General features: G+C 40.5%; 1 protein-coding gene across 1 annotated transcript in view; it reads left to right on the top strand.

Annotated features, from left to right (window-relative positions):
• LOC148816898 (nectin 1b-like) overlaps window positions 1-24,077 on the top strand; it is a 191,197-nt gene extending 167,120 nt beyond the window's left edge. The window contains exons 9-10 of the mRNA XM_088939622.1: window positions 1,103-1,207; window positions 20,216-24,077. Of these exons, the coding sequence (XP_088795748.1) occupies window positions 1,103-1,207; window positions 20,216-20,446 (336 nt within the window). The 3' untranslated portion in view covers window positions 20,447-24,077. The remainder of the gene's footprint in view (window positions 1-1,102; window positions 1,208-20,215) is intronic.
• Window positions 24,078-24,692: the final 615 nt, after the last annotated feature.

Genomic DNA, 24,692 nt, shown 5'->3' with positions numbered 1-24,692 from the left:
AGCCTGCCCTCGTGTGTGCCCACTCCAGGAATCCTGGTCACCGCTGGCCAGCGACATGGCCCAGCAGGCTCAGACCTGTGTTCACAGTGCTCAACCTAAGGTGAGCGCCTTTACCACCCGAGATATTTGGGATGCATCGCATGCAAGACCTTATCACAATACATCATGCGGCAAAAAACAGGAGGCTTTTTCCAGAGGAATGATCAATGTACTGTATCACTTCATTCTATTCATGTCCACTCCATGGCTGTCGTAGCAGTTCAGTGCAGTCATGCTAACGCTACTTGATTATTGCATGGAGTCCACAGGAATTATTAAAAATTGTCGCTGCTCATTCACTCCACTGAAGGTGAGAGTAAAGTTTTTTACAATCAATCACGCAGATAAGCGGAGATGGGGAGTGATGGCTAAGGCTCTCAACTGGAGGGTTGTGGGTTCATACCCAGGGTGTTGATGCGGCCTGCACCCTTGAGCAAGGTGCTTTACTCAGATTGCTCTAGTAAATGCCCTGCTCTATAAATGGGTCTCCAGGTCGTCATTGAAAAAGCAAATTCATTCTCAACTGGCTTACCTGATGGAGTAAAAGGTGCACAATGCACCTCTCACCATTTAGATGACAAGGATACAGTACATTCTGGATGCTTTATATTTTGCATGCCATGCTTCTCAAAAAATTAACATAAAAATGCTTATTTTTCTCACTCTTTTTCCTCACTGTTTTTGTCACCTAGCACTGCACTACTTTAGGTGGCAATTACCTTGCAAATCATTTCTAATCTGATGATCTGAAGCACTTCAGCAGTGAATCAGTGCACAAAGGACTCCTGTGAGGTCTCTCTTCGGAAAACTAGTTTCCCTGCATAATCTACCTGAAACTAATCAAGTCTGAGTCCTTATTGCAGCGTTGCAAGTTCCCCTCAGAAAGCAAGCCCACCTCTCCAAGGATCTCTGCAGCGGAAGAGCCTGGCCTGTCGGGGGAGGGGCCGCAGACGTCTCTGGGCAGCGGGCCCGGGGGAGAGAGTGAGAGGCTGGGAATCTCGTTGTCTCAGCGCCGAGCTCTTAAGCGCCCCTTCACCAATCGCGGGCTCTGGTGTCTCCATAGGTCGTTCATCTGGACAAACCTGAGGAGGAAATGCAGAAGCTTCCTCTCCAGCCTCCTTATTACGACATGGCGCCCTCTGAGTCCACCCTCTACTCAGACAAGTCGGTGAGTAGTACCGCCCACAGACAGGAGCTCCAACCCACTCCTTCCCTGGCAGGCTGGCTCACAGGGAGCCAGCAGGCCTTCATTGACTCGGAAGAGCCGTTCTGCAGTCTCCACTGAGAAATACAAAAGGAAGAGAATTCTTTTTTAAACGATATAACCAAGTGCAAAGAGAAAGTACTGCTGTCAGAATGCATCACTTATACCTTGAACTTTGCACTGCGAAAGCAAAGAAAACTCTTAGTTGACCTCTTTCTTTCATTGCTAAATTAAAGAAAAATGCCCTAGGGTTTATGGTGTGGAAAAGGTTCATTTTGCTTATCATAGCTAATAATTAGCTGTTTTCTATTAGTACAGAACGCGTGGTATTTCTAGATTTCTAGAGTCTGCTTGCACAGCGGAGTACAAAGTTTTTCAGAGACTTTCTAAGTGATAGCTGGGATTCCAGCACTATGAAGTTAAGGGAAAGGGCATAGTAGAGAATAGTAGAGAATTGCAAACCATTGTTCTAGTGAGGCTCTCTGTCTTACACCATTGACAGCATCACCACCGCTATCTCACCCCCATCTCATTTCAAAACGCGGTTGTGCATTTGTACTCACAATCCCCTCTGATCCTCCTGTCCTTGTGCCAACTTACTCTGTAATCCCAAAGCAATCACGTGTCGTTACACAACCCTTAACACATACCGATTGCACCGTCATCGGGCAAAACAAAATAAAAGTGTTACCAATGCCAACATGTCCTTCAGTTTTGATCACATGAGCCTTAGAAATGCTTAATCAAACAGTTGTGTAATATGTAGTGCCTCTGATTTCCTGTTTAAATTGGAGTGTTATGTATATGAAGGCTTGTTAGATGATATATATGTATGCAGCATTTGTAAGCCACCGCTGTTGTGTTAAAAACGTGCAATCCATAGATCTGTTGATGAAAGTTTGCATTTGGAAACTGAAAGTGCTCGTCGACAGTGGTGGGGGTTAGTAAGAGTGTTAAAGAGGCAGCAGCACGAAGTTGTAGATACTGTAGGAAGATTGTGAGAACACTGCTCCTATATCCTTGAGCAAAGCACTTCCCTCAGACGGCTCCAGGAAAAATGCTGACTTGTATAAATGGGTTGCCAGTTCATCACTGGAAATGAGAATGTGTTCTCCACTGACAGACCTAGTGAAATAAGATAAATAAAGGAAAGTTCTCAGCTGAAGCTTATTGCTGATAGTCCATCACCTCTGGCATCTCTGCAAGGACACTGTGTGACAAGATTCTCTCAAGTCTTTATCGAAGGTATTCGTTATTCATGTAAGGAACAGACTAGCTTTATTAGTGTTTATTTTCAATATTATTAAAACCACTGCTGCAGTTTCTGCTCTACTGCATGCTATGGTAGCAGTTTAAAACATGCTTAATTTTGCAGGTAAAACTAAAAGACACATCCCATGTTTATTACAGAGCTCATAAACATAAGGAATTGAACATTAAGCACATTATACTGTATGCACTACAGACATTCAGCTATGCAGTGAATGATTACATTTGAACCATGTGATTTATAAAAGCTTTTTTAAGTACTGTGTTCCCTGGCACAAGTCTCTAACCACTTGGTCAGGGAATGAAATGTTGTATTAAAGAATTATCTCATTTTATAATAATCTTTTGGAACCAAAATTACAAGGGCGTCCACTACTTCTCCACACTGATGTAGCAGCTAATTTCTCTGTCTTGACTGAGTTCACTACCCTGTTCTGCAGCAAAGATCTGGTTAGGTAGTAGAGTTCTAATACTGGGAGAAGCAAGCAATTCTGTGTTCAGTGTAATGCATGTACAGTACGAATACATTTACGGATTGGACACACAACTGTTGAAGAGCCAATAGTACTTACTAAAAGTTGTGTAAAAGTTGTGCCACAACTCTTTTCAATGAGATTCACATTCAGGGATAGGACTGTCTTTTTATAATGTGAACCCTGTTTGAGAATTAACCTTAATGAATTACTGTAAGAGGTCAGAGGGAAAGGTTTCACAGCTATAGGATGAAAAAATAGACACCTAAAGTACGTTAAAATGGCAAGTCCACTTCTCTCGCCTGGATTTTTTTCAGCCCCCAAGAGCTGCACGTGCATTGCAACAAACAACCAGAGTGGAGCCTCTCTGCAGTTATTGCTTTGTTAAGGAGTTGACTGGTTTTACTTCTGGATGATAATCCAACTGATTCCCTAGTTGTTTGACTTGCATTTCACAGTGCTAATTAGTGTGGAAGAAGACGCACAATGTGAGACACACACAACAGCAGCCTCCACAGCCACAAGCAGCAGGAGCATAGAAATATCAGTCACGTTGTCTCGTCTCCTTAGTCCTGAGGCTATAGTAGACCCTTATACCTGGGATGTTCTTCCTCACTTCCTGCCAGTACAGTAAAACATGTTGACATTTTATTAGCTACGCAGTGGCAACTGGCTACTTATCTATCTAAGAAGACCAACCCTTCCAGGTTAGGGTGTGTGTTAAGACCAACTGGTCACAACGCATCATGGGTACAGATGTGAATTAATCCATCCAATCACGCTGCTACAGGAGATGGAATTGTTTTATGAACCAATTTACGTGCTGTATACACTATACAGTTAATGTTAGCAGTTACCCAACTGTCTAACAAGGAACACCTTTCAGATTATTGGTATGTCTTTAGGAGCTTACGCTTGAGTAATGAGAATGGCTGTTAATTAATTCTTGCCATTTTGCAGCACTTGGGGGTGTCACATTAACTTTGAATCACACTGATGAACCTGATAAGGGCAAAATAAATGTCCATGGCTGATGCCCATGTTGAACTGACAGTAGCATACGGTGAATTCACTTTCTTATGTACAGTAGGTGACAATGAAGTTCTATTATTGCGGTTAGAGCATTGTAATGCATTCTCCAGTATAACATTGGTCGATGCTGGAAATTTCTTTTCACTTCCCACTGCAAAAAATAACAAGAACGATATTTTACTCTCTGTGGCAAAGTTTAACATCTCCATTTATTTGAAACCGACAGAAACTTCATACTGAAACAAAAACAAGCAAAGACGAGAAAGAAAATCTCTTGGGTGGTTCAGTCATCCAGCGAACTTCTCTGCTCCCATTTACATCATACATATCAAACGTCTGTAACTCCCATAGCTATTCAGAGGGTAGGAATGGTCTGTGAGGCCGGCAATCAGTTTCAGCACCTTAGTGTTTTGTCATTTCTTGTCTGGATTTCTAGGCTTTAAAACTGAACAAACATCAGAGGTATCGAAGTCAGAGCATCACATTTTCTAGACACCTTGAACACATCCCTTGAATCAATGCAATCATTTTTGGTTTGAATATATTACCTTTTAATAACAGTGCTGGTTTTGGATGCCAGAACTGACTGTCATTGGTCACCTCTGAATCTAGAACAGTTGTACAGGCTATTTCAGTTACTTTTCTTGATTGCGTGGATATGTTGCTCATCTCCATCGGTATCATGGCATTTCTTCGTGCTTCACTGTGCGGCATTCTGACATTCACCATGTCATTCCAGAAATGTTTCGCTTTTTTGCTTTCACTCGTGCGCCCTGCCACTGAGCTGCTATTTTGGCAGCCAAAAAAAAAAAATCATTTCTTTTTCACCACCCACTCCTTCCAATAAATGAATGTCTTGTAGAGACTGCCAAGCTCATCAAAGGAGCTTGTCCGTTTTTTAAAAGTTGTCATTAAAGTGCAACTGGAATTGGTGCTCCTCAGCTCTGAGTGACTTGTTTGGAATGCGGCTTGAGACTAATTAAACAGATTCGTCAAGCCCCATGACCCAGTCTCTGGAGAGAACAGTCAGTGCCTGAAAGGAAGTTGTAGCTGTAATTAGCTGTGAAGCTAAAATGACTTTGCCCGTTAATTTTTTCCCCACTGCTCCTATGAAGGAAAAGCCCACTGTTATTTGGGTGAAACTGAGAACTAGAGATGAAAATGAGCCAAAACACACATATAGTTTTACAGAAGAGATAAAGATGGAGGGCAAATGCAGAAATCCCAATCATCTTCTCAAATCGATCATTCCCTAAATACCAGAAGTGTTTCTAAACTAGAGCCAGCGATTTTCTTTCAGAAATATGAACCTTTTCTACCACACCTACTGTATCACTGCTTTGTCTTTTTATTTTAAGCATGCAAGCTGGCAGAGAGAGATCAGTATCGATTCTTTACTCTGTTCAGCTTTCAGTAAGGCTCGGGCTGCAATAGAAACTAATGCTCTGAAAATGTGTTTGACATTGAGAGCTACTGTCTCAATAGTGTAACTGACACACAAGACTCTAGTTCTTTTGTGGAGGAGAGGAGCTCCTGTACCTGATGCAGTGTCTGAGTAGAGTGAGGGAGAAAACCACTTGGCATATCAGTGGGGGTTTCCGTAGCTTCCTCTAGGACACTGCATAATGTGAACCTCGTGTCTTCTCCTGAGGGGTTTGTACCGTCTCTTGTTTGCTGTCTAAAGTGGACGTCTCAGGATCATTCAAACCCCGATCCCTTCATTCGTCCTCTGCCTTCTAATTGGAAAATGAGATCAAGCACACTGCTGGGCAGACTGAGCAAATTCATTTGTTATCTTAAGATTTCAGGATTAGTTACTAGACCTACAAATGCTATCTATTCAGAAAAATAAAGTACAAAAAATGGGAAGATTGATTAGTATCTAATTAGGGATTCATTAATAGTATCTAATTAAGATCTTCTATAAAGCAAATTATGTTACAGTTCTTTCCACAAATGTAGTAGAAACATATCTAAAATGATACTTTCTAAAATTGGATACAGTCTCTCCCCAGATTCAAAGCATAGGATAGAATATTGTTAGTTTTAAAAGAAATTGGATGCATCTGTATTCCTGGAAATTAATCATCTTTGGTTCAAAAGAGTATGTAAGAAAATGTTCAATGTAGATATGTAGATATTATTTTTATTGGTCTAACTGGAGGAGTTCCAGATTGGAAGCTGATGAGTAGCTTTGGTTTTATCATCCTAAAATAAAATTTCAGTAGAAGCTAAGAATTTATTTTTTTCAGTGAGGCTTGTGTGTTTGCTTTAGCTAAAGCTGTGCACAAAGCTGTTAACCCTAATGCAAATGGAAAATATTAATGTTGCACTGTCTGTGCAGTATCTTTAGAATATATTGGAACAGGAGATGATGACACATTGGTCAGCATAGCTGCCTGGCAGCGCTGGGGCCCTGGGTTCAGTTCCTGGGGTGCTGTTTGAGTGGAGTCTGTTTGTTCTCTCCGTGTTTGTGCGGGTTCCCTCCCAAAGACATGCTGACAGGTTAACTGACTTCTGGGAAAATTGGCTCTGGTGCCGGCGTGTGTGTCTGTGCCCGGATTGGCATCTTGTCCAAGATGTGTGCTGTCTTGCGCTCATTGTCTGCCGGGCCAGTACAAAGAAAACCTACAAGGCTTTATGGTTTCCAAATACTGTTCAGTAGCCCAGCAGTCAGTAAACACTACAATATTGTGCCTCTTGAAGACATGCAGAGGCAATGGGACCTGGGAGGAAGGACACCAAATTCCTTTTTTTGTTGTTTCGACTATTCTTGCTTTTTTCCCTTTTGGGTATCTTTTTCCTGTGTTGATCTTTGGTCTACTTCCATTTCCCATTGTTTCTCTCCTTTTTTTCTTCTACAAATGTACATCCCTTCCATTTTACATTTATTTTGTTCTTCCACCTTAACAATTCTGTTTTCTGTTTCCATGTTCCCCTTGGCCTCTCCCTCCCCTTATCCTTCTTTTTCGGCCTTGCCTTTCTGTCTTCCTTGGTTTTCTCCACAGACGTGTCCTCTTCCAGCTTCTTTTCTGTGTCTCCCCACCTCGTTCTCCTCCCTTCGGTCTGTTTCTCCGTCTCATTCTTCCTCTCTCTCTCTCCACTCACACCTCTTGCCTCTCTTGTCTCCAGAGCTCTGGCCACAAGGACTATGATGTCCAGTATGCTGAGCTGGACACCTCTGCTTTGGCCTCTTCGCCCAGCCCACGAAGCTCCATTCACACTGGAGGGGACCTTGTCGAGTATGCAACCATCCAGCCTAACTTACGCTAGCGCATGCCATTATAGGCCTTTCCCCTCAAACTCTGGCCTCAAGGTACACAGACTGGTGCACTCCCTTCTCTCTCCTGCCTCCTCCCGGTTTTATCACCCTCACTGTCTCACTGCACTGATATCTCTGTGTGTTTTCTGGTTGTGAACCTGATTTTTATTTTTATTTCTTCCTTTTTTTGCATCCCTCCCTCCCTTGGGGGACCCTAAAGGCTTGGCTGCTCTCCATGTCAGCATTTGACATGCTGATTTTGGGGATCTGGGCTTTTAGACAGCGTGTGGAGCTGTGAATTATATACGCTTTTACTTCACTTATGCATGCACATGCTATAGCTTCTTTTAGTTGAAGGCAATACCTTAGTATAACTAAGAGAAAAAAAGCATTTGAAAGCAAAACTTCAAAGTAATTATATGTGTAAATGGAATTTCCAGAAAAGCTTGGAGGCTCCGTTCTGCTTTATTTTCTGTTTTTATGCCCCAGTACTGTTTCTGTAGCATGAATGAAATGATTAAAGGGACTTTCCTAGTTTTTAAAAGTCACCACCCACTGAAGAGAAAACAGTTTTTACAGTTATTTTACAGAATTCCAAAATGTAGTAACCTATTCAAGGTTACCTCCATCTATAGTATTTCTAATGAGATTCGTTGTGCTGGGGAGGACCATGGTGATTGATTGATCTTTAACATCTCAATGAGATTTGAATCGTTTGCACAAAAGCTTTAAATGTAATGTCCCTCCCCACCGCTTGCCTTGATCTGCTCAAGTAGTTGACCAGTTTTTATAATTCTGCTAGAACATTCGCTATTATTCTCACAACTACATCCACAGCTACTAATTCAATTAAATCACATTCATTTTCCCCTTGTATTTATGCAAATGAACCCTACCCGAGCAGGAGGCTAAATCGCCATGTGACCTCCTCCAGAGTGTATCCATGCCGGGCCCCTCCTCTCCCCTGGATCCCCATCCTCACCTGTCCCCCTCTCTCCCTGAGCTGTGCATGGCAATTCTGTGTTTGGCAAAGGATGTCAGTTTAGATTTTTATGAGAAATAGCTGAGTTATTGCTCTGTGGAGAGCTTAATTGTGTATTGATTCTTAGATAGTTGAGTGCATTCCTCATGTGCAATTGCATGGCAGCCTTGTGCATGAACGTGCGTGTGAACTGTGTGTGGCTTTCCTGCTGGACTGTAGGTGTGAAACCGCCAGTGGTGATCGAGGGCGATCTGCTGCAGATACCGACTCGTGCGTCTTTCTGTTATTTCAAAGAATGCAGAGGTGTCCCGAAGGACTTTTAATGTGTTCAACAGCTCTGAGCAATATTGCACGAACACAGGAATTTTCCTACAGCTGTTGGTAAAACAAATCTGAGCATCATTTTCTCCGAACAGACAATCATTTCTATTTACTGTAGAACAAAAGGTGGATGTAAAAATATGATGTGAAATATCTGACAAAAAAAGGTTTGTTTTCTTCCTTTGATCAGCAGCTGTGTTATATGTTTTGTAAAAACTGTACAATAACAAGTGCTAATAAGTAGAATGTTACACACTGCACATTTTTACAGTATGCTGCAACTGAAAAAGAGTCAGGCTTGGTGGAAAATACGCGGTCTTATATCTTGCTCCTCGTTAAAGTTTCCAAAACATATTGTTTTGATAATGAACAGTGAGTAACAAGGGTGTAATTAAATAGTTTCCTAGAAAAGAATCATACAGTTGTGTGAAGAAAAACATGGGGAAATAAGAGTCCACAGTAAACAGCTGATCCAACATTTTACCCAAAAGGAATATCCTGTCATGGTACAACTCTTTAAATAGTTCAGGCTCATTTGGCGTCAACGACTTGGTTAATGTTTTGGTTGGAACACAACATTGGTCTATAATTGGAAAATAATTGAGTTTGGCCAGAACCATGTTAGTGCTGGTCAGATTGCTTTCTTTGGCTCAGTTCCCTTGGTGCAAAAGCCTCAACAAAGCAAACAGCTTGCAAAAAGACTTGCTGTTGGTTTCAAGACAGGTACTGAGAGTCTAGTACTTAAAGAAATAAGGTTTATTTCTTGGTTAGAAAAAAAAAACTTGATTTGAGTTGCCCTAATCTCTCACTTGTCAGCTTCTACATTTATCAGTAAAGATTTTTACTGACAATCTCAAATGCCCAAGATGAGAGTCAATCTGCAACAATTTTTCATGTGGGTTAAGCAATCTGGCTTTGAACATTAAACCCGAGATATAGTAGCAGCATCAGTCTAAGACAAAACCGGGCATTTTTAAAATATACTTTTCCAGAGGTTCGTGAAATCCAGTGTATTTGCTGAGTTTTGTACCAGTTAATTTCAGGTCAGATGTCTCGCTGTATCTGTATTGCAATATTGTGTGTTCGGCCATTCCCTCTGCAAGCTCCGCTCCCTACTGCATTCACAGGAATGTAGGCTGGATCCATGGGCAGGTGGTGGCACAGTGGTTAGTGTTGCTGCCTCAGAGTGAGTGCTGGGGCTCTGGGTCTAACACTGCTTTGTGCTGTACTGTGAAGTACAGCACTACAGTCTGGTGTAACATGCTAAAGATGCTATGCATTGTATTATACTGTGCTGGACTTGTGAACACGGTGGCATAGTGGTTATCATTGCTGTCTGTGAAGACTGGGGCCCTGGGTTCAATTTCTGGAGTGCTGTCTGCATGGAGATTGCATGTTCTCCCCTGTGATCATGTGTTTTACATGGGAAGCTTTGTTAGACCAGGTTCAAGCCGGTTAGTTTAGATTTGCGAACTGTGACCAGGAACAATTGGGGTTATGTCAGCAGGGGGTCTCCCACTAATTCAAACAGGAACCCCCGGAGACTGTGAGCCTGCAGTGTCATCATGGACCTGTGGCATGAAAAATGAAAACTGACAGGAGGCTCTGACCACCACAGGCCTGGACAAAAACACACATTTGTCTTTTCCTGTGTGTCCGAGAGCACTGATTTATAATGTGCAATTCCGAATTTAGGGATATAAAAATTAGACAGCTTCAATTTAACCTTGTTTTTAATATGTATCGCATTGTAGGGGGCCATCTGGCAAAATGTAAATGTCACATTTAAGCAATTCAGATACAGTAATTCCGTTTTTTCATAGACACACTTTATACTGGACTGCGAAGAAACTAAAACTTAGAAACCAGGGCATCTAAACGTTCAGCTCATTGGAAGTAAACATTTTTTTGTCTGTACTGGCAAGACTTCATAATTATCACTTTGAATTAATGATGGGCTTAGAGTGGCTCATTAATTACTTTAATAATTGCTTAACTTTTGTTTGGCTTGTCAATAGCAAGTTGTAGGTGTTAATTTTCTAAAGCTGTCAACATTGAAAGTAGTACTTCTTGATTTTATGCAATTATTACTCTTCTATAAATAGAAAAGTTATCTTTTGCTGTGATCTGTAAAAACAAGTGCCAGAGAAGTTTTGGGACACTGGAAAGTTTAAAATGTACACTTCAAATTTGTACACTTTTTAAAAGCGCATTCCTGAAATTATACTGTATATACAGTATGTGATGTTTTATGGTTGTACAGTATATGATGTTTTGGTGTGTATTAACTTCCTAAGAACTTTGTTTAGGTAATGTTTAAGGCATGAAATGGGATTCAATTACTTAATTTTACATTAAACGTCTTGAATTGCCGTTGTCTGTATTTATGGCAAAAGTCAGCATTTGCTCAGTCAATGGTACTGTGTTATGAGGACCTGTACTGGGGGTGCTGTTAGGTTGCTGTTTCATTTGTGACTTCCAGATTTTCTGAGCAGTTGGCTATCCTCTTGACCTTTGACCCCTCTTCTTGTTTCAATGCTTCCTTGCCTGAGTGATTGTCAATCTGCGTGTGGAGAGCTGATAACTGTATTAGCAAATAATGAAGGTATTTCTGTGGCCTGTATTTTTTTTGTTAATTGGTTCACATACAGTTGCTGTTGATAGGTCACTCCTTTCTGGACACATCATGATAGAGAACAGCTTTCCTGAAAATCACATTTTCAAACAGTGGCTTCATATTTCTTTTCTAAAGAGTGAACAACGGCCAAGCAGATACAGTTACCCGTATTTACATGAACATGGATCTGGTTAATAGCGACATACTGTAGAAAAAGCTTGTTCATCCTATTACAGCTTTAAATAACCTTGTATAAATGAGAAATAAAACAAAATACATCTACTACCACAGAGTTCAAGTTCAATTGAGTAGACCAGAAACACTAAAGAAAGTGAAACAAATGTTTTTAATGCTATAGTAGTTACACTTTATAATACAGTTTTATTTTGACCACTACCCATGCTTAGAATGTTTTAATTATTGAACAATGCACTGAGTGGATCTGGTGATTATGCTTAAAGTTAGAAATATAATTTCCTATTTTAAAACATGTTCAGTATGTCTCTCCTTCAAATCATGCACCACATATATACAATGGATTCTGGAATACATTTTGAAAAATGTCAGTAAAAACATCCTGCCTGTAATATCAATTCTTAATTCTTTATTTTAAAAGTGTACAGGCTGTTATTTAGTTTTTATATTACTGTATTTTTCTTTGCATGTAATACAAAAACTATATTTGACCTTTAAAGTACTGTGCAACATTTTCTTTATTTTTATAAGTTAACGTGGGAGGATAGAATATTAGTTTTTGACTACATTTTTTTGTGAAAGGATGCTTTAGAGGGAACAATAGTATTCCTTGTCAAGCAAGGTCATTTCCTTAGTTAGATGAAAGACAACTAACATCGGTTTCTCCAAGTCTTGGCTAACATAAAAGTTTATTGGATTACTGTACAGCAGTTCTCCAGTCATTTGTTAGCCTCGGATCATCCCTGGATGACTGTGCACCTCACTAATCCTTCATCTTTCCATATGAATTCTCCTGTATCCTGTACCTTTGAAAATCAGCTCCTGCCACAAGTGGCTTTTCATAGCCTCCTTCCCCAGACAGGTTCAGATAGGGGGTACAGAACTGTTTTCTTGATTGAAGGGCATTCTATCAATGTGAACATGATAAACAAATACAACGGCTCCATTTAGCAAAAAAATGAAATGACCAACTCCACATATGATGGCTTGTTCGCATGCTTTCATTCTTCAATACTGTAGAATGGATAGGGCTCTCAGAGCTCTCTTCTAAACACTGGGCAGTGGTAAGGTGGATATGCAAAGAAAAAGGAATTTTAATTCTGATTTTATCCAATGATAAAGTGAGGTTGTGAGGCCTGTAATCAGGGTGTGATAAATGTGTTCTACTTCAGAAGAAATGGTTGTCACTCTTTCTCTGGCAATTGTTTTTCTCCAGTCGTTCTCTTTACCCTAGCTCGGAGTTCATATAAGTAGTGCTGTTCTGATGCACTCTCAAAAAAGAAGATTAACCCCTTGCATATTGGTAGGTCAGTTCTCAGTGTGTGACAACAAATTTCAGAGCTTTAAACCCCTTTTTGTGTTTGTTTTTTTTGTCTTCACCTATCGCTTTCAGCCACAGGAGTTCTTGTTGGGTAACTGCAATGTTCCTTGAGGTCTGTCACTTCTGAATGCAAAGGTCACGGCTGTTAGCTCACTCCCTTCAATTAAAAGGTAACCAGAGGCTGGTTTATCAGTGCCAGTTCTCTCATGTGCATCCTGATGTGTTATTTCTGGCAGTTTCACACGAATGCCATTTCACACGACAAGATGTTAGAAGAGCAGTTCCCACCTTTGCAGATAATTGTCCTGCAAAATGCAAACTGCCCATTACTGCAATGAGGGAGTCCTTGGACCATCAGAGAGATGGAAAACGCCCATTCTAGCCCAGATTCCCTACAGGTAGGCTGCCATTTCCCACAGTACAACCCCATAGTTAGGGGTCTTGCAAAATGCTCCTCAGCTGGTGAGCGATTTCCATTTAGATTAGCCTCCAGCCTGCAACTCCATAGTCAGCCTCTCTCCCCTGGGTTTTGTTATGGTCTCAGAAAATGTATTATCGAAATAGCTGCCCACATTCTGCACCTGATAGATTTTTTTTTTCAAAAATAAATACATCTTACCAATTTTGCAGTTACAGCACACCTTTGCTTTGATGTGCTCTGCTGGAGGACAGAAAAAATGCTGTAAGACGTCATCTGGTCCAGCTTTTTCTTCAGACATGGCTTGTTCTCACGTTTGCTCTGGGCTAATGAGCTGAATACTGTAAAGGGCGACATCCCTTGTGCGTGGCACAGCGCTTCCACAGATCGCGCAACAGAAAAGTGGTCTAGAAACTGCTTGGTATGTAACATATAACTGGCTGCTCCATTTTCTGCTTCTCCTTGCCTTTGTTCAGACTCTTCTGGGTCCCACTGCTCTGAATTCTTCAGTGTTACCCCCTTTCAGATTCCAATCAATGGAACAAAAGGCGAGTCCAGCAGCTCTGAAGGACGCCAGGTTCCTCCTCCACTCGCGCACTGTGGATCTGAGCAGCCGCAGGAGCCATGCTGTGCATTTCCAGGAGGCAGGACAGGATCCAGTGATGCCTGGGTAGACAAGGCAGAGGCACATAGCACTGTACTAAACTGACTTTAGCCCTGGTGGGACCAGCCAACCAAACCCGTTTCAGGTCAAAATGAGAGTAGCATTTAACAGGAACACGGGAGGAAAGCAAGGAATACCTGTAAGACATCTGGACATTCCCAAAACATATGTAAATGTAAATGTTCATACACAAGGGATTAGGCACTGTTAGGGACTAGCTTCATTTGATTTCAACAAGTGAGGGAAATATACAGTAAATCAGCATCCTTATTAGGCCAAAGCAGGGTTAGGGCTACGAGAACCATTGAGTGTTGACTTCAGTTATACTTCTAGTTGCACTTTAAATGACAAAAATAAGGGTTTTTACCCATTAGAACAGGTTTTCCTAAAACTTTTGATGTGATGTGTTTTGGGATATAATTACTCATTGGTACAGTATACAATACAAGCAGCCATAAGTCTCCAAAAAATAAAATTGCAGATATGAGCAAATTATCAATCGTCCTAAAGCTAACTCGGGCCCCAAAATCCAGCACTGAGCTTAAAAATGGTTTATGTATTGTGGGAATTCTAACCCTAACCCTAGCTGGGGTTTCAACTGAGCATTTCTGCCATCTGTCTCTGAAACATTTCAGTCATCACATTTGAAATGTTCCTCAAACAAAGCGGTTTATGTCTAAAGCAGTCTAAACCATTGATGAAAACTGTTTGAAATTCATTTTCTTCCATTATCTATCTTCTTTAGGTAAACATACAATTGGGTGAAAATGCTATATAAAAGGTATTTGAATCAGCATCCATATTAGGCCAAAGCAGGGTTAGAGCTACAAGAATCATTGAGTGTTGACTTCAGTTATACTTCTAGTTGCACTTTACATGACAAAATTAAGAGTTTATACCCGTTAGAACAGGTTTTCTTAAAACTTGTGATGTGATGTGTTTTGGGATATAATTACTCATTGGTACAGTATACAATACAAGCAGCCATAAGTCTCCAAAAAATAAAATTGCAGATATGAGCAAATTATCATTCGTCCTAAAGCTAACTCGGGCCCCAAAATCCAGCACTGAGCTTAAAAATGGTCTATGTATTGTGGGAATTCTAACCCTAACACTAGCTGAGGTTTCAACTGAGCATTTCTGCCATCTGTCTATGAAGCCCTTTTTTGACATCAGATTTGAAATGGTCTTCAAGCAGAACAATATGTGTCTAAAACAATCAAATCTGTTCATAAAAGCTCTTGTACATGTATCTTCTCCCATTAATTATCTTCCGTAGAAATGTTGAATCGGGTGAAAAATGCTGTATAAAAGGTATTTACTGTAAATTAATCAATGAATGAAAAGGATTTTTGGAAGCTGAATTGATATTGTCCCAGGAATTTCTTCATCTTTTCCAAATCGTGCCAAAAAACTAAAAGTAACAGAAACATATCAATAGTGACTGCAGAGACTGGAAGGTGTACTTACAGTATGATGGTAGTTGAGGTCTTTGGTCCACCTTTTATTGTCTGCAGTGGTGCTGTGACAAGGAACAATTAGGCTGATAACACAACCTGCAGTTGCAGAGATTAAAGGTACAGAGGCTGTTACCAAGGCTCAGAAATAGCTTAGCAGGTAGAAGGGCTTGCTGAGAATGCAGATTCAGCTCTCTGGCCAGACACTGCTGGTAAATATTCGTGGAAAAATACAGAATTTCGGCAGTTATAGGAACTTAGAAGAAGATTGTTAAAGGTATGCAAATAACTGCCTTCTGACTCCTTCACAAATTAAGCATTATGTGCAAGAGCAGAGTTCATCAAATCTTTGCAAGCAATTGCATCCTTCAAACAGGTGGGAAATTAACAGTTTTTAAAAGTAATCATCAAACACCAGATATTGCAAAACATACAGCACTCCTCTACAAAGATATAGCCCAGGGTCTTTTCTTTTCATGATTGTTTTGGCTTTGTTCAGATTTATTGACACAGAATAAAAACATGGAATATATCTCCCATTCAGTCGTTTGAAGATCTGGGATAAACACAGGGCTCTTTCTCTCAGCCTGAGTGCAGTCTTTTGCCTGCCTGCTTGGGTAGGCGTCTTGTGGTACGTTCCACTGAAACTGACTGATGTCTTTAATTCGAGGACTGAGAAAGGCACTTGCTCTTTCCCATGGCAAGGTGGTTAATTATGGTTTTCAAAACATAAGTATCAAAGACGAATCTTGGAAGATGGTCTAGTAAACTGCTGTGTTTTTTTTCTCCTATGTTCAGCAGTTCAGTAAGTCTTGAGCTTGACATATGTTTTGAAGATACTGTACAGAACCACCCACTGTCATTTGATCTTGCACTTCAATATATATTTACTTTTCCAATTGGCATTTTCTTATCTCCTGTGAGGTAGGATTTCACTCTGCCAGTGGCTTACAGGAGGGCTGTGTAAGTTCTGCTTGACTGAAACCCGCTGCATCTTGACATTTCTGGCCATGAAGGAATATTGTCCTCTTTGCATTCCTCTATTCCAGTGTGCAATTGCTAATGAAGCAGAATATGATGGAAGAAGAAGGAGACAGAATAAGTCTAAACTATTGGCGAGGTGCTCAAAGACCTTTCATATCAGCTTAAGTTTTCAGTTAGATTCTGCGATGAACTTGGTAAAGCTATTTTCTGCATACAGTACGTGCGCATACAGTATGTGTAAACATGCTAGGTAATGTAGTAAGACCTGGGGCCTTTAAATTATAAGAGCTTACTGTCTTAAAATATTCCAGAAGACAGAATCATTTTCGCTTCTAAAAAAGCTCCTTAATGAGAAAGTCTAATGACCTAGAGCTAAGTTTTTTTTTATTATTTTATTTCATCCCAAAGTATATTTATTGATATTGTAATGGTAATGTGAGACAGTATAAGATGTAGCCATGACCAAGCCAGACTTTAACCAGAAGATGATTTCCCAGAGTGAAACTCATGGCATGGCATCTGGGGAGGTTTGTCAAGAGCTCTCCTTCAGTACTGCATCCTTCAAGAATCTTCATGGCTGGAAAAGTGGCTGCAGGCTTTGCAATTTTTGTTTCCGGGGTCATGAAAGGTCATTGAAGCTGAATAGCCGAACTCGTAACAGGTCCCTCTTTTAAAGCTCAGATCCTAGGATTCAATACAAAATGCACCTTCACATGTGTCAACTAGTCATCTTTCAGCAACTTATCCAAGAAATGTTAAAAAAAAAGGTAAATCCTGTTAGTGCACTGGACATTCGCTGTTATTGATTGGAGTCAGCTTTCTACATCACAACCAGGGGATTTGCAGTCCACTCTCCTTGATTGCGATAATGCTTCTGGTATTTTTTTTAATCACATTACCACTTAGATGACGTAGGTGAACATCTGGCTGGTTGGTGTCTCTCTTTAACTAGGTCTGAAAAGTTTAGGTGCTTCTGTTTACTGACATTGATTCAAATTACTTAAAAGTACGAAAGGATGTTGTCACCCTGTTGACCTTTATCTTCTCGCTGAGCCTGCTTGGTCAATCAGTATATGCCCTAATTTTCCCAGTCACAATACCTGTGTTAATGCAAATGTAGCCACTCCTGTGTTAGACTATGCTGTTGGGAAGTTGAGATGAAAAATGTGGGTTAATGTAGGATTAGTGCTTTCTGCCACATTAAGTAAGACTTCACTCGAAACAACAATTTTGTTTTTTTTTAGTTGAGTATTTGCATGCAGTTGTAATTTTTGATATACTTCAGTGAAGCTCCTATTAACCACTTCAGATTTCAGCCTTGACTAATGAATACTAAATTATCGAAAGGAAACCTGTTTGACGAATGAATTAAAATTGCTTTCTTTATCTTCAAATTCATTTTAAAAGGCTCTTGCCGTAGGAGAATGTAATAACGGTATTAATATATCTTCAATAATGTTCGTTTCAGTGCCTACAAATTTAACGTTTTTACAGTCAGAATTCTAAATGGCCTGTTCTGTAAACCTTCTCACAGATGTACAGTAGTCAAATGAAATAGGGATCTAAATAACTAGAGAAATAGTTCTGGCACATTCAAAGCCCATCACATTTGCATTTTTTTGCTGCTAAAACCTCTCTTCAATTCATACTCCTCTCTACCCACCATCCTAACAAAGTGGGCGTCTCTCCTGCTGTTCAATTGCAGCGTTTGTGCTTCAAAGTCATTTAATGCTAGATGCCCCTTAACTAAAGAGGCCTAAGCCAGTACTGCATGCTGTAAAGCGTGTTCTTGTCTGAACATTCAGCATTTCGGCTCCTTTGCGCTTGGTTTTTGAGCTTCATTCCTGTTTTGTGGAGTAGTGGTTTTAGCGACAAGTTTAAGCCTCGTGTCCTGTAGCTCCCCTGGTCAGCCGCATGTTTGAAAACACCCCTCTGCTTGCCCTCAGCTCCCCAGAGCAATTCTTCTCCACCCGTTCACGTGGTCCTGGCTCCAGACCGCCCTCCTCTGTCCTGAGTGGCCTGAGTGCAGGTCCAGTAGCTGTCTCGTGCCCGCGGGGAAAAGCCCTGTGTTTAAATGGTTGTGTTGCTCCTCCCGATCTCCATGCTGCGTTCAGAGTGGGGATCGTCGTAATCGTAGATGTAAAGATGCTTGGGGACAGCCCGTAAGTTCTCATTTTCTCATTTTCATTTCCTTTTCTTCATTTGTCCCTGTATTCTGTTTTTTTTGTACTTTCATTTCCATTATTATTATTATTATTATTATTATTATTATTATTAACCTAGCTGTGCACATTCCATTTATTACATGCCATTGGAATGCCTCTTGCTTTACTCATTCAAACTGCACTTAGAATATTTTCAAGACAGCTGACGGACAATTAAACACTGCCATCTTCAATCACATGTTTCTGCAGAGGTTTGTGTTCTGTGCACTTTAATGCACTTCCAGGTGTAAGTGCGTTATGATAACGAACCCCTGAACTACTGTATATAAGGGCAGGTGTTCCTCACCCTCACACTGTGAAGTGTGAAATAAAACCCATTAAGTTATAATTCTTTCCTGCTGTTAGTTTTTTAAAAAAAATACAGGAGCCAAGACCATTTTCATAAATCTGAACTTAACAGCAAATACTTTCTGTGGATTTTATTTTCTTCCGTATTTTTTTCTTTGTTCTATTTAAATAATAAACTATTGCTTTAGTGAGAAAATAAAATGAAGCCACCCATGTGTTATCTGTAGGTTGCAGAGCAGGGGACCCCCTTTCTGACATTAAATAATTTATTAAATCCTAAATTTCCAGAGACTTGGAACAAAAAATAAGTAATTTAGTGATCATTTTTTATCAGAAATCTGACAAGCCTTCAGCCCAAGTTCCTTTCATTAATCAAATCTTTTGCTTAGTTGATCAAAAACACATTTTCAGAGTGAACTGAAAGTCTTACAGTAACTGGATTGGAGTGGAGGCTCTTCAAGACTACAGAGATTCTGATATACAGTAGAGGGTTACAGCAAATAATAATAATAATAATTTCTGACACTACAGCAGTTTTCGGGGGATTTGTTTTTCCTGTCAGAAGATGCTTATTCTCGTGAAAAATATAAATGGCATGTGGTACAGATAATGATGTGGCACATGTTCTGTGTGATACAGCGTTGCTCATGTGTGTCCTGGGTTAAACTGCGCCTCTTTTCGTGAGACATTTCTGTCCGTTTTGCAAGTAGTGCAAATCGATAGATTGAACAACTAATTTTTGCGTTATGACCCTGAGGAAACATCACCTTGCATCGTTTACAGAGAACTTTTACAATCCATATAAAACATTCCTGATGTATACTGAGGTAAAAGCGAAGTAAAGTGCTATAAAGCACAGTGAAATCATGGTGAAAGCAGGCTAACTCACAGACAGAGCAATCATGGTATACCTTCTATAAAGGCATTTCTACCCGGCTTGTGAAGAAGGTGCTTCAGTTTACTGGTGTAGATTGATTGAGAGGGGAGAAGTAGAATATGCTTTGCATGGAACCCAAAAACTCCCAACTGAATCCAGTTGGATTCTAGTCTGGAAGGTGTCTGTACTCACATGGAGCGTAATTACAATTAAAAACAGAAAGAAGTGAGCCACGTTGACCACCACGTTTTCAGTGCTCACTCACTCGGAGGGCCGCGGGCCCGTACAGGACAGAGCCCGCCGGTGGGCGGCCGCCAGGGTGGGGAAGAACATTTTCTCAGGGGTCATTACCTACAGTAGGTGGCCGGACTCGAGAGTTTGGAATAGAGCGCCTTTGACCGTAGCTGCAGGCTTTTGAGTGACAAAGCTAATTTTTTTTTTACGCAAAAAGACTAAAAATGAAACCCTACACCTCTGACTAAAATAATTACCGTTACTAATCTCTCTGATAATGCCCCTCCGAAGCCCGGGTCTTTGCCCCTCCTCTTTATTTCCCCATTTTCCGCTCTTACTCTCGTGTCTTGCAGAACTCTGGGAAGCGTTACGAAGAGCTATCAAACCCGGCTGACTATGTGACCTACCGTCGCGCCTGCAGCACGGAAGACTGTGTGGAGCCCCAGCCTCCCCCAGCCTACCCGCCTCTCTCCTACTTGCCCCAACACCCCTACACCCAGCGCCCCCCCAGCAGCCCCGTGTACAGGTACCCTCCACCCGGCTCCCGCGTGCCCTACGTCTTCCCCAAGGAGCAGTACGTCTAGCATCTCCGGCCTGCACCGCTCCTGGGAGAAGCAGCACAGCAACACAACAAGGAAATCGTAGATGTAGAAACACCGTGCACCTCCGTATTGGCCTGTGTGTATTTGTAGACACAACCGTCTGGAGAAAGGGAGAGAGCGAGAGAGAAAGACAGAGAAGGTCAGGGGATTCCTCCTCTCTCTTTTCTCTGGGTCCCACAGGAAACCCAGTGTGTGGGTCATCCCTTTGGCTGTGACTGTGTGTGAACCGAACCTTCTGTGCTGTGCACTGCATGTGTCACCAGACTCGCCATTAGGGCTGTTTCGTCACGTGCCGTACTGTACCGCGCTCCAGACACCACTGCCCAGCGCCCCAGCGCCCCGCCCTCGCGCCGCTCTGCTCGACAGATGACAAGAGAACCTTTGCCTTTGCCTTTTTGTGTTCTTATTCTCCTCCTCCTCTTTTTTTAAAAACCACACACACACAGCCCGTGTCCAGTCACGTGTCGCTCCCTCTCTTTTCCCCTCCGTGCCCCACTGTGGTGGTGATTTATTCATATTCTTCTTCTTTTTTTTATATTGTTAGGATTATTATATTCCTTTTTCTTTGCCATATTTTCGGTGGACAATCTTGTTTGCTTGCTTGTGAGTGCGTGGTTGAGTGCCTGCTTGTGAATGTACATGTTCTTTATTATTGTCATTGATATTATACTGTAATGATGATTCTGGATATTACTATGATGAAGATGATGAAGATTTATTAGTACTGTTTGTTAGTGTTCAAAGGGCAGGCAGTCCCTTTTCCACCACCACCTCAAGACCCAGCCTGGTTCTTTCTGAATATGCAGTCTGTGCTCATAGCAAATTTATGAATCACCTTTAAATGGTGATCCACTTTGGATTCCCTGTTAGTGTTTGAAATTCATCTGGGCTTTAGCTAAACCTGTACTGACACCAGTAAATGTGGTTCTATCTAATCCTCAATTTCGTTTCCTATTGAAATCCCACTTTTTTTTTTCTCTAAAATTTCTAGACTAGTGCTTGGAGGTAGATAAATCGGCTACTTAATTTTACGTTCCAAAACATTGATTCAAGTGCTGTGGTACAATGGGAGGATTTTACAGTAAATGATAGTAACTCAATCAAATACTTGGACAATTAATGGAATCCTCAAGACTGGGCCCCGAGAAGCACAAGCTTAATGCGCAGGGTTAGTCCCAGTAACGTTTAGGGTTCTGCTTGTACTGAACTCTGAGTTCCTCTGTTGGAGACTTGACTTCAAAAATAGGTTTCACCTTACAAAGATTTGCACATTGAATTGGAAAGTCTGCAGTTACTAAATATTTAACTTGGCTAATTACATACCCTGCTTAACAATTATATGCATAGCCACCTACAAAAACTAGATATGGCATAGATTATAACTGCAACAAAGCACAAATTAGATTGTGGTTTGTTATCTAAAATTGTCACATTATAATTCATTCACAGATGGGTTTATAGTTACTGTACAGCCTGTTATAGAACAATAACAAAGCATCAGCTGTCTCTCCTGTAAATGTATACCCAAATAATTATGTACCTTTGCTAACCAATAACCAAAGTCCTCTTTATAGTACTGTAGCTACTGTACAGTCAAATCCATTTCTTCTGATAGCACCTTCTGTACATATTCAAAGAACCGCACTGTGGGGTCACTGCCAATGAGTGTAGGAAAAATGTAGACTTTTCTTCTTGTTAATAAGGTAATTTGAAATAGATACATTAAATTAAGTAATTGAGATGTTCACAATGTTATTGCCGTGTGGAAATGGTATGTATTCACAGATAAAACAATGTTTGTTTCTTGTGCTAAATGTGAAAGAACAATAAGAGGATGATTTTTAAAGATGTAGGACACAGAATATGCTTTTGTGGTGTGAAAAACCACCCAGTGACCCAGGACAGAAAGCTCAATGTCTGTGGAAGGGATGTGAGGATTGTATCCCTTGTGTCATGCTCAGTGTTATCCTTGCACTCAGTCTAGCTGGAATATTATCTAATTGGATATATACCATAGGAATGTCTCTAGGGGTATCTGATCCATGCTGCAAAGGTAAAAGAGTATCTATTGCTGTACTCACAGGTATTTATGTATTAATTCAGTGGCACACAAGCTTTGCAGTGTCACAGGTTTACATCTTTTCATTTTTTAAAATGTGGTGTTGATGCCTCAGAACATGTTCTATATTTTGTTGCCTCTGGCTACATTCAGTTTTTTTTTCTTGTTCATTTCAGTTGGGTTACAGGAGACAGTTATTTTTTTAAGACGCAAAACCAGTACAAATGTGTGTTAAATGTCGTACTTAATTATGACAACTGCCATAATTTCATTATCTGTCTGTCCTTTTTATTTTAAAAAAGTGTTTGTGGAGGTGTAACTTTTATCCTAGTTGTATATTTTTTAAAACATATATGAAGTATATATATATATCTGCATATTTTTATGTACTGGAAAGAAAATGAGAAAAATACTTTGCTGTAAGAGTGTCATCATGTTGTTTTCGTGTCAGTTGAAAGAATTTCTGCAAGTGTTGCAACAGACCAAGATATGAGGTTTTCAGTATGTACTGTACTGTATGCTGCAAAACCCCTCAGCATCACCGTGATTTTTTTCTTAGCTTTAAAATTGAAATTTTAACTTAAGTTCAAGTAAAATGGTCCAATAATAAAACTCTCTTTTTTTCTGCAAAGCCCAGAAACTTTTCCATTAATGTATGATCCAAACTACAGTAATAATACTCCATAATTCAGGATAAATGCCTCACTCATTCAGGATATTTTCATTTCATTACCATTACAATGTGCCCTTCTTTCAGTTTTAACTAGAGTGCGAGCACCTTCCTCTGTGATAACTTTCATTCAAAATGATCCATCTTACTTTCCTTACATGTTTTGTGATTCTGTATGAAAAAGGCCATTACAGAAATTCCTGCAGCATGATTCATTAGTGTATCTTTAGATACAAAGGAGAGAGATTTGCACCTTCAGTAGGAAGAGTGCGGTGCCGTTTTTTAACTGGTGTATCAAGGAGTACTAGTCAACAATGTTACTGCAGTCTTCTGTGTACCTTCTGACATCTGATCAACAGCAAATCAATCAGTGAATCCTTCCTCTTTCAGCAAGGTGGTATCAAGGTTTAAAAACCACAAGATAGGAACTCAGTCTAGTTTAGTATCTCCATTTGAAAAAAGAAGCCTCTTAACCATATGATTCAATAGTCTTTTTGGGGTTTGGCAAAAACCCATTTTCGAGAGTGAAACGAAAGCCTACTTACCCACGTCTTTATTAAGCTCCCCAAATTAGCTTCAGACATCTGACAAGGCCTTTATCCTGAGTTGTTTCAGAGAATGAACAGAGACATAACGTATTATTCTGAAAGCAACATAGTGAGAAGCAAAAATGTCGCTCCCACACTATGACACATTGTGGCATGATGATGAATCAGTTTGTGAGTGTATGTGTGCACATGTTTAGTTTGTATTTATTTCTGCTTTTATTTCCTAAAATCTCACTTCTATAATGTTTTTGTAGTAATTTTTGATTTACACAGAATAATCAACTGAGCCATTTTTATTGCAGTTATCCTATAAGGGTGAGCGAAATAAATGTGAAATAAAAGGTCGAAGTAACAAATCTGTGTTCTCATTATTGCATGAGCCATCTTGCCCATTGTAACTGGGCATATACAGTATACAGTTCAGGTGGGTAGCTGAAGAAGACGCCTGAAGAAGGCTCCACGGCCGAAACGTTGGGTTCTCTTTCTTCTTTTTTCAGCATGGGATAAACCTATTACTTGTTCCTTTGCATATACAGTATATAGCCTGGATTCTTCCAAGAATGTGTGGATTATCGATTTCCTTTTCATGCGGTCTCTTCTGTAATTAAGGAAGCATTTTTTTTCCTTAAACCTTTTAGAACATCACAGTATCTCACTGGGCTTGTTAATGAAACTTTTTTAATGGGCAGTTAAAAATCTCCCTGTTGCATGCAATGAATGCTAAGCTCCAGGCACTGGGATGTGCGCTACTCTTGTGCCCGGAAGCACGGTTTGCTCGATTTTCTTTGCAGTGATCCGTTGTTTTTTTCTTTCATCTGAAGCTCTTTAAACCCTTCCGTCTCTGTGATGATCCGGCGAGCTAGCTTTGTACGCGAGCGACGCGTGGCTGTTCTGCAGCAGCGTCGACGCGCATCTCCTGCGCCACCAGCGTGAGGCCGCAGAGTTCCTGTA

This window comes from Atractosteus spatula, chromosome 22 (genome assembly GCF_055471065.1).
Source record: "Atractosteus spatula isolate fAtrSpa1 chromosome 22, fAtrSpa1.hap1, whole genome shotgun sequence".
Taxonomy (NCBI): domain Eukaryota; kingdom Metazoa; phylum Chordata; class Actinopteri; order Semionotiformes; family Lepisosteidae; genus Atractosteus; species Atractosteus spatula.
The sequence above is the reverse complement of the archived record's forward strand: the minus strand, read 5'-3'. Positions and strand labels throughout refer to the sequence as shown.